This window comes from Haliotis rufescens, unplaced genomic scaffold (genome assembly GCF_023055435.1).
Source record: "Haliotis rufescens isolate VD_foot unplaced genomic scaffold, xgHalRufe1.0.p SCAF_3, whole genome shotgun sequence".
Classification (NCBI taxonomy): Eukaryota; Metazoa; Mollusca; class Gastropoda; order Lepetellida; family Haliotidae; genus Haliotis; species Haliotis rufescens.
In genome coordinates this window covers 10,981,905-10,992,675 of record NW_025964001.1, presented here as the reverse complement: position 1 = coordinate 10,992,675, position 10,771 = coordinate 10,981,905, and the positions used below count along the sequence as shown (strand labels likewise).

The 10,771-nt window shown below is 39.0% G+C and overlaps 1 protein-coding gene across 1 annotated transcript; it reads right to left on the bottom strand.

Annotated features, from left to right (window-relative positions):
- Positions 1-5,422: 5,422 nt before the first annotated feature.
- Positions 5,423-10,603, bottom strand: LOC124146652 (COMM domain-containing protein 1-like). The gene is made up of 3 exons (XM_046517046.2): positions 10,430-10,603; positions 7,280-7,573; positions 5,423-6,240 (listed from the first exon to the last, which is right to left on the bottom strand). Exons 1-3 carry the CDS (start codon positions 10,595-10,597, stop codon positions 6,136-6,138), a joined length of 567 nt encoding a protein of 188 aa, XP_046373002.1. The 5' UTR covers positions 10,598-10,603; the 3' UTR covers positions 5,423-6,135.
- Between the last annotated feature and the right edge of the window lie 168 nt (positions 10,604-10,771).

The window sequence follows — 10,771 nt, the reverse complement described above, 5'->3', positions numbered from 1 at the left end:
TGAACGGTCCGGACTCGATTATTTACAGACCGTCGTCTTATGGTTGAAATATTGTTGAGTATGGCGTGAAACAACAAACAAATATATAAGCTGACACGCTGTGATATACTAAAGCACTGTTTCAAACCGTTAAACCGAAACTCACACACTCAGCGAGATGGAATAAGCAGCCTTATACGGAAAATTACTTCGCCCATAATGGAGAAATGTAGTAAATGTACGGGTATTAACGACGATACATGTAACATCGGTAGTCGGTTAATTTCTTAATCGTTAAATATACAAACAATTATATCTTAACCCGTAAAATATATCTTAAGCCGTGAGTCTACCTACTGTTTGTTTTTTTCGAGGATTTATTTCAAATAACACATGGAAGTCGCCAGGACATGCTTCAAGCAGGTTCATTCAATTTTGGACTGATGTCCTTTTTAGAGCATTTCCGCTTTTAAGGTTGGTCATCTTTCTCATATTCATTGTTTTTGTCTGTTGTGTAACATGGCACTAAGTAATGTTAGAGCTATATGAGGTCTGCTTGTATACAATCAAGAAAACCTGATATTCTTCATGTTATCTTCGGAGGCAGGGTGACCCTGTCGTATGAGGGACCGCAATTATGTACGACGTTCCGTCCCTTGGCCCCACAAGAAACCTTGTGGGCTCAAATCCCGTTTCGCCCCAGTTATATTTTTTGGTTTGTCAGCACCATACGCGTGCTCGTGGATTTCACCAAAGTGGTAAACGTCTGAGACCTGCATCAATTCAAGTATATCGGTATATGGTCTCTGCTTCAAGCTTTCCTTTCACGTTAAGCTGACCATTTTCCCGAGGCAAGAGAGTTAACTGACTTTAAAAGTCCAGTTTCCACCCTCGCCGAACTAGGCCGGAATACCTGGGGTCGATCCTAGCGCCACCAGTGGCTATTACGAGTTATGTCCCTTCTATGCCTCTCCTATGGACCAATCAGATTCCACCTCTCGTATCACTTGCATTTGCTTCAAACAAAATGGCGGCGCCCAGCCAAGACGATCTGATCGATAATCACGATCTATATTGTGATAAAACGGTCTTAACATCGCAAAATGCATTAAATCATGTGAGCGCCTTGATTAAAAACATGAAAAGATTTGAAAAATATCTGTTGACAACGAGTTGGCGGCGCACATGTTTTGCAAATCCTGCAATCAGCCCAAATCTACATCAGTTTATGAACCTGATTTCGATTTCGTTGTGCGATTTTGATTGGACTCTGCATATACTCGTTAGTCCAGCCAAAATGTAACTCCATAATACCAGCCTAGTTTGGCAAGGGTGGAAACTGGACTTTTATAGTCCGTTAACTCTCTTGCCTCCGAAGATGTGAGCTGACAGGCTGCAATATAACTTGAATACTGTTCAAATCCCATTAAACCCAATGCATTCACTCTTGTTATCTTCCTATCAAGAGCTTCCACTGGATGTGGCAGGGTGTGTGCTACAATATATCATGCAGAGTTAAATCCCTTTTGTGAAGCCAGGATCCACTGATCATGGGCCTGAATTCCAAACTCTCCTTGAACATCTGTTCATGTTGCTTTTGTCAGACCTGTGTCCAACAAATAATCCGAACTCACTCACTCACTCTATTTTCCTAATCCCTTCAACTGCAAATGCATTTTCGCGTTTGAAGAAGGGCTAGTCAAAACGAGTTATCTCCCCTCAATAGAATCACTCACAAACATGAATATAGATTGTGTTATAGGCAGTACTGAATTCTTGGCCATTGAATTACTTTAATAACAAATAGATCTACCAGAAATACTGATGCTGTCTCTATTGTTAGGTAATTGGATTATGGGTGGGTTTTGGGTAATGAGGAGTGAAGGTTGTTTAACACTCAGTATTTACATTGGTATATATGGAAATGTTGGATAAAACACCATAACAGACTTTGATTTATGTTATGTAATTATTGATTTAAAATTTGATTGATTTGGAACATTTTTCAGAAATTATAAGAGAAGTATAAATTAGATGATGAATTTGTGGTTTGCAGGTGACAAAATGGAGAAAGATTTCCCTTAAACATTAATTCCAATAAATGTCTCTATTTTTGTCAACATTTAGTACAAAGGCAAATGATGCCAAAGTTATTTTTGTGTCCGTTTTTTGTTTGCTGGTGACCATCTTCCTGAGGAAAGAGCGTCCACTAGTCTATTTATCAAAGTTTCGTTTCCACTAGGCTTTGATTTAGGCTTGTGGATACGCTTGCCTTGAGATGTTGGGGGTGACAGAAAACTTAATTATTGTCTAGTGGTTAAAGTGTTTGCTTGTCATGCCAAATTCCCCGGGGTTTGATTCCCCACATGGTACAATGTGTGAAGCCCAGTTCAGGTGTCCACCATTGGCATGTTGCAAGAATATTCAAAGCGTGGTAAACCATACTCAATCACTCGATGCTGCACATTAAGCACTCCCATGTAACACTGCTCTTACTCACTGTCATACATTTGTTGCTCTGCAGGGCAATATAGGTTCCAGTGGTGTTATCCTTATTAAGGCCATCATTTTAAGTCGGTTCACAAATATGGGGGCCATGGGTTATCACCTTGACCAGATAACTTCACACCAAGGACCAGACAACAAAATCACATAGGGCTTATAGCACAATGCTAGGGACCAGAAAAAAAACCCCAGGCATGTAGATTTTACAGGTTATACCAGAGGCCATATAATAATCTATTATATGGTCTCTGGTTATACCACACGAGGAAACAGCCAGGCCAAACATACGGATTACCGTAATTCACCATCATAAGAGCCCTGGACGATTAGTGAGTTTGGTTTGCGCTGCTTTGAACAGTTTTCTAGTCATCTCACGGCATGTCAACTTAATGTGGGATATCACCTGGTGACACCAACAAGTATGGGCATGTCACTGACAAATATGGAAACATTATCAGGGCGAACCAGGAATTGAACCTATGACCAAAGGTTTCTGGTAGGGCTGGGACAGTTAACTCGGGTACTTGGGTTGGGTGGGTACTGAGTAGGACCCAGGTACCCACAGGACTATCTGGACCTCTGGCTGGTCATATGATATATTGTTTAATGGCAAAAATTATGCATGACCAGATCGTTTTATACGAGTATCTAAATAGATTTTGACAGGATTACAGTCAAACGTTTCCCAATCGGACATTTTGTACCTATCTCTTGATACCTACAGAGTGTAACCCAGGTAGGGTCGGGTAATGGGGGAGTGGGTAACTGGGTAGTAAATTTGGACTCGTCCCAGCCCTATGATGTACCCAAGGGTGCAACACTGCACGGTGATTTGCAGAGGCCTAGAGGAATGGGCCACCCAGGCCACCCGGACCACCCCAACTATTATGACAAGATAATCATATACTGACATCTATCAAATATCACTTTGTCATGTAGAAGTGGGGGGTAAGGGTGGGTCAGTCATCTAAGGCGCTGCAATTCACTGTGCAGAGTTGCGTCCCTTGGGCACACCAGAAACCTGTGATGGTGGGTTCAAAACCTGCTTCACCCTGATTATATTTCTAGGTTTTTCAGCACCATACCTGTGCTTGTGGGTTTCACCTAAGCGGTAAACATCTGAGACCTGCATCACTTCAGACTTTCTTCTTCCCCGGCCGCGTCATACCAAAAGACGTTAAAAGATGGTACTTGTTGTTACCCTGTCTGGCACTCGGCATCAAGGGGCTAAAACAAGGGCTGGTCGGCTCGGGAGTCAGTATACTGTGTCTGAATGGGGTATTCATGTTAAACTGCGGCATGGTATCTCAGTGAGCTAGCAATATAAATCGGCATCAGTCCGGACTAGTACAAGCAGCCACACAAACACACAGACGTGCATGCCCGTCGCTATATAAGTGCAATAATCTTGGACGCGACGTTAAGCCCCATTTCACCTCACCTCACCTCAGACTTTCCTCCCACAACAAGCTGACAAGCCGACATGCTGTGATATACCGGTCACTGGAATACTGTTAAACATGTTAAAAGCCGCATTAAACACAACTCACTCATGTAGAAGTATCAAATGTATGATAGTGCTAGGCATTGTCAAATTACAATACTTCCCCGTTGTGTATCCACTGCTATGTTCCATCATCACCCATTAATACATTTGGCTTCTAAGCAGTGTTGTTACTTGTAAGGCTTAAAAAAATAAAAGAATTGGTTCTCATGCAAAGATATAATGCAGGCGGGTGGGTTTTTTTTGTTGTTGCTTGTTCTAAAATAGTATGTAACCAAATAGTTGTGTACCAACAACCTGGGAAAGGGCCTCCCTACATAAACAAGCATACAAACTTCTATTGCCGCCATGACCATCACACGAGATACACAGTAAAGCAGTGCACATGTACAGGGAAGTAACTGTTTGCTTTGGATCACATTGTTCTGAAGTAATATGATTAATTTATTGTTTTGAAAATGGGAATAAAAACGAAACATGCGGCAAAATGTATGATGATGCGGGCAGTGGCTAAGAACCAAGATTATTATTTTTTTTAGCCTAACCAATGAATCAAGCCACTTCCTGGTTCCATTGAATGCTCGGATAACATCACAAGAACAGCAATACATGCATTTCTCACGCAACCTATGCTACAGCCTTGTGGACATCAACTCTACATGTTCCTTCATCAGCGGAGCTCAGTTGACTGCCTGGAGCGACAAGTATAAATGGCCCCATTTCATGGCTCGACTTAGTAGTCCTGCATCACAACTACACTGCATATCAGCTGTATGTATTCACTGGTGCGGAAGCGTAGTAGGGCCATGGTGAAATTGTTTTTTGTCTAAGTATCTCCTACGTAGGACTTAGTATCTTCTACGTAGGACTTACTATCTCCTATGTAGGACTTACTATCTCCTACATAGGAGATACTAAGTCCTATGTAGGAGATAGTTATTCTAGTCCATACTAAGTCCTACGTAGGAGATAGTAATTCTAGGCCATACGAAGTCCTACGGAGGTAGTAAGTCCTACGGAGGTAGTAAGTCCTACGTAGGAGATACTAAGTCCTACGTAGGAGATAGTGATTCTAGGCCATACTAAGTCCTACGTAGGAGATAGTAAGTCCTAAGAATGAGATAGTAAGTCCTACATAGGAGATACTAAGCCCTATGTAGAAGATACTAAGTCCTACGTAGAAGATACTAAGTCCTAATTAGGGGATGCTAAGTCCTACGTAGAAGATACTATGTCCTACGTAGGAGATAATAAGTCCTACGTAGGAGATACTTAGACCAAAAAACATTTTCACCGTGGCCCTACTACACTTCTGGAGATGGAGAAATGTAGCGTACACAAGCCTGAAGCCTGACTCATTATGTGAGATCACAGGACAAAAAACACCAAACAGCCTCTGATGTCCACAAACATGATTAAGATGTAACACAACAATATATTTCATCTCCATTTCATGAAGAGATTTATTTTCAGTTACATAACTATTTAATACAATTTAAATATCACATCAAACTACACAAATCATGAACTTGTGCAAAATGTGATGTGATGAAAACTTTCTGCCCTTTCAACAGATACAACATGGCTGAGGTTCTATGGTCATTATTTAAAAATAGTTTCTCTGTACTTACAGTCCATGTGTCTCACATTCAGACACTCTTGTTACCAAAGTTAAAACCGTTACAATGCCATTCTTTTTCTGTTTATTGGAAACAGATTTCTTGGCCTCAGTCTGGAGATGAAAGATAGAATTCTACATAACTACAATCTCCACCAAACGTTTCCTATTTCAATAAAGGTGCAATCGGCTGTCTCTTCTTGGAAAACAAAGGGAGTTAATTTGGCAAAGTCTGTGCATGATGGACAAGGGACAGAACACTCAGATTTATTAGGCATGGAATCTGCTTCAACTGATTGATGTGGAGAATTATAGATAGATGTCAAATTTAGCATGTAATTAGTGTTGTTGATTTTTTATAATACTTTGAGTAAACACATGATATTTTTCAGAAGAAAAGTGTAAATTTTGAAAAAATTATTTAAAATAATGGCACATGTATATATGGTGAGTGGATCAGATATCTGTCTAATGTTGAGATATTCCAGAGCTCATTATAGAAAGGAATGGTGAAAACAACATGGACATATCACTGCTGTGAGTTTTTGGCTATTTCTTGTTCAATCTCTTGCATGCTTTGTAAGACTGATGATAAATGGTCTTCATCCATTTCAAAACGAACAACATCACCAGTCTGCAAAGATAAAGAGATAAACTCAGAAGATAATAACCCAGTTAAGATTAAAAACAGCAAGAAATTTGAAACAAAACTTACAAATCTACGATCCTTAAAAATAGAATAACATAACATAACATAAGAACTCCCACAGGTAACAGTGAGTGAGTATGATCTTACGTCGCTTTTAGCAATAATCTAGCAATATCACGGCGGGAGACACCAGAAATGGGCTTCACATAATGAACCCAAGTCGTGAATCGAACCCGGGGCTTTCGGCGTGACGAGCAAATGCTTTAGCAACGAGGTTACCCAAACGCCCTACAGGTAACAGACAAGAACAATCCAGGCTAAGGCATGCCAAAACACATGATAATCTGTGATAACCATGGCATGCAGACCAGAATTATGTCCTTGTTTTAAACAAAACAAATATGTATATGACTAATGACTATGTGAACTTTAAAATTTCACCAAAACTCTACTATCTGTCCATAAGAAACATCATATCAAGTACTGCAAGACAAATCATATCTAGTATTGTTTTCAAATACCGTATTCGACGTAATAAGCGCCCAGGGCGCTCTCAAAATTAGAAATAGGGGGCTCTTACTAGAATATCATTTTGGTGAAAGATCGTAAATTTCGTGGTTTATTCTGAAATGATACTAAAGAAAAGTCTGTGGGTATTACACACGACAGATATATTTTCCAGAATTTAATTGCCCGTAATAAAGGGTGCATATGAAACACGAGTGTGTATTATACACGAATAAATAAGTCTTGTGTACATTGATCAATCGGAAGGGTGCTTATTGGGATTGTTCACCAGCCAATATATTAGCAAATATCGCCATGGGCGCTTATTACGTCGAATACGGTAATAATAATGTTGAATGGAAGTACTGTAGTAAGAAAAGTGTCACAAATTCAACTGAGACATCTATACCTTCAAAACCCACCCAGTTCTTGCAAAATAATCTACTTTCTTGACACAATAGCCCTACTTTTTTTTAAAAAGATAATAGCTTTTACATAATTTCTAAATAAACCTTACTTTTTCAATATTCTGTCCATCACTGACGTGCAATTCCATAATGGCTGATGGAGTGTTGATCTCATCTATGTGACGAGCCTGGGATTTCAAGTCAATTCTCCATGACACTTTCTGAAGGGAATTACCCCACGTTGTATGAGCCACAATACTGTCATGTACTTTTGTCTTGTTAGTTTTCCAGAACTTCCTGAACACATTAGCTTGGGTTTCTGATAGTGCTCCTTCCTTTCGTTTCATCTGTGCAGTGATAAAAGCTTCAAGCTGGGTCATATCCATGTCTGCCGACACCATACTCTGAAATGATATCATGTGTGTTCTATGAACATGGTTCATTTAAAGTTATGGAAGACTTTGTATAATTGTTGTCAAATATGATGGACAAGGCCATACATTTTTTTATTTTTCCTTTAACACCGCTGCCACCCCTACTGAAAATCAGCCGGTCCAGAAATAAATTAAACATAAAAATATTTATTTATCTCTCGCTAGTAACATAGACCCTTTTATACAATGAAACATGTATATAAATTCCAAGTCTACATCACTATAGATGATTCAAGAGGCCAGCTGCAGTTTCAACTCCACGGCAGAATGGCTTTCATATAGATAAATAAACAAATGAATAACTGACATTGATATTTATTTTTATTTCAACCGATCTTGTGTGGAAAAGTTGGAATAAATCTGTACAACATCAAATAAAAAAAATGTGGCCAAACTAACTTTATATATTTCTATCACTTGCAAGTATTGGACTTATGACATACGGCACAAAATGGGCTGATACATCAAAATTCAACAGAATATCTATGAGTCTAACTCTGTGACCTAAGATGATCTTTTTGCCATTTGTTTGTATGGTCTGTAGGCTAAAAAAACAAAATGTTTCTTGGGCATCAGTGCATCACCTTAAATTCCGCACGTCGGTCATTAACATTGCCAACAAAATTAATATTTTTCAAATTTCCCAGGGCATAAAAAACAGACTGTTAACTTGACCACTTACATTTTATTATCATATGTTAGCCAGATAAAACAAGAGATGTAGTACAATACACACACGTGTGAGAGCAGAAAGTGTTCCTCACTCACAACTTTAAAAAAAGGGCCTGAGAAACATATGTTTTTTATACAGACTGACCTCAATTCTCCAAAGAAAACAACCTTTGGTTAATGCTTCCAGAAAACATCTAAAGTAATTTGACTCATTTTAACCTAACCTCTACATTTTGTGTCAAAATCATGCAAGAACAAAATCATGCAAGAACAAAGTCTAATTCTTATTTACATAAATACATCTGATAACATTCAGAGCTGGTGAACCAATGTCATACCTTATAATTTAGACCATCTTCCCGAGGCAAGGGAGTTAACTGACTGTAAAATCCAATTTCCATCCTTGCCAAACTATGCCTGAATTTCTGGGCACGATCGTAGCGCCACTTGTGGCTATTACGAGTTATGTCCCTTCTATGCCCCTCCTATTGACAATTAGATTTCACCTCTCATATCACTTGCATTGGCTTCAAACAAAATGGAGGCGCCCGGTCAAGACGATCTGATCGATGAATCTGATATGTATTGTAATTAGACGGGTCTGACCTCGCAAAGTGCATCAAACCACGTGAGCACCTTGATTAAAAACATGAAAAGATATAAAAAATATTTGTCGATGCCCAGTTGACAGTACACATCATTTGCAAATCGTGCAGTCAATCTAAATCTGCACGTTGAAATCCATATTGTTTAAGAACCGGATGTTGATTTCGTTACACGATTTTGATTGGACTATGCATAGACTCATTAGCCTAGCCCAAATATAACTCCATAATTGCAGCCCAGTTCGGCAAGGGTGGAAACTGGACTTTTACAGTCAGTAAACTCTCTTGCCTTGGGAAGATGCATTTAGACATATCCAGACATTCAATACAACAGGTACAACATACAAAAATAAGGAAATAAGTTTCTTTCTTTGTAAATAACATAGCATGTTCTATTCTAAAATGTAGATGCTTCAAAGGCATAAAACAATATGAAGCTAACAATGTAAATAAGTTTTGATCTTGTTGCAACAAACATACAAAAAGACACTTTTGCTCCATCAGAAAGGGGTGCTAACCCTAAGTATCATGAAAGGGCATTTGAAAGGGTATCTAAATTTTATGGTCTAAGGTTCCTTGTAACCAATACCCTAACTGAGCTAATCCTAACGATCATAGCGACATGCAAGATCAGCGAGGAGTCAGCTTGATAATGGCTGCCCTGGCTGTGCCCATTAAACAGCAGTCATGCCAAGCATTTTAATCTTACAATATTCACAGATATTTTTGCAATATTTTTGCACATCATGTTCACACTCCGTCGCAGTGGTGACTCAGCATAACGCCACTGCCACAGGCTAATTTGCATATCACGTGACCGGACTTTTCTCTTGTTTGTAAACAAACGCGCTTTTTCAGAAATCAGTATAGAATGGACTAATGCAAGTATTTGGGGGCGCTTTACATATTGTTTTGCATAACTATATAGATATGCTACTACAACTGCGACAGTGAGTTGCATGACAATATATATTTATGCATCAAAGTGACCGTGTCGCTAGCTCTCCGTTGGGCTTCGATGACAGCACGTGGAGCCGTACAACCAATGTAAACATAGGATAACTACACAAAAACAAGTAGATTTTTACGTATTTGCATACTTTCTAAATGAAAGTTAACCATTCTTTGACATTTGTTTATGAAAATGTGTAGACTTGTCAAACATGAAACGGATGAAAAGCATATACAATATCTTGAATGGACTGTGAAAGATGTGACGAATCGTCACATGGCGCTGGCCTGTGGCAGAGGTACTATGCTAGCTGGCTGCCGGCCGCATGGAACTCTGGGTAGGAGAGTGCATCATGTTGACACATAAAGTGAAAATTGGGCAGTAAGTGCACACATTGACAACTTTCCCCTTTTAAAGTTAGAAAGTAAGAAATCCCCAAATATCAAAAGATATTGTCACGATATTGTAACCATTGATGTTGGTACATTATTACAACTGTATGTATGTACATGAGATCAAACACTTCCTAGAAAAGGGGGTGTTTCCCCATGGATGAGAAATGTTGAAGGCATCATCGTATTTTATAAAGTAAGCTACCTTTAACAAAGAAGAACATCTCGAGAGTAATTGACTAAACTGGTCTTCTGGGAGATCAGGATATATTTCATCCTTTAGGAAACTGTCAGTTATATCTTTATCTCCGTAATAATTTCGCCGTGCTATGCCGTTCAGCAATGCAAGGGTACTTTTCGGGTCGTCCGCCATCTTTCTGTCATGTGACCAGTTTTTATATGGATTTGAGAACAAACGAAATATGTCCCAATATATAATTTGTATTTAGAAATAAAACATATTTCCTAAAAACGTTGTAAATTGGACACCACTATTTTAATATGCCTGTGTAAATCTTTTAGTCCCATTTTTAGCGTGATTTTGTGT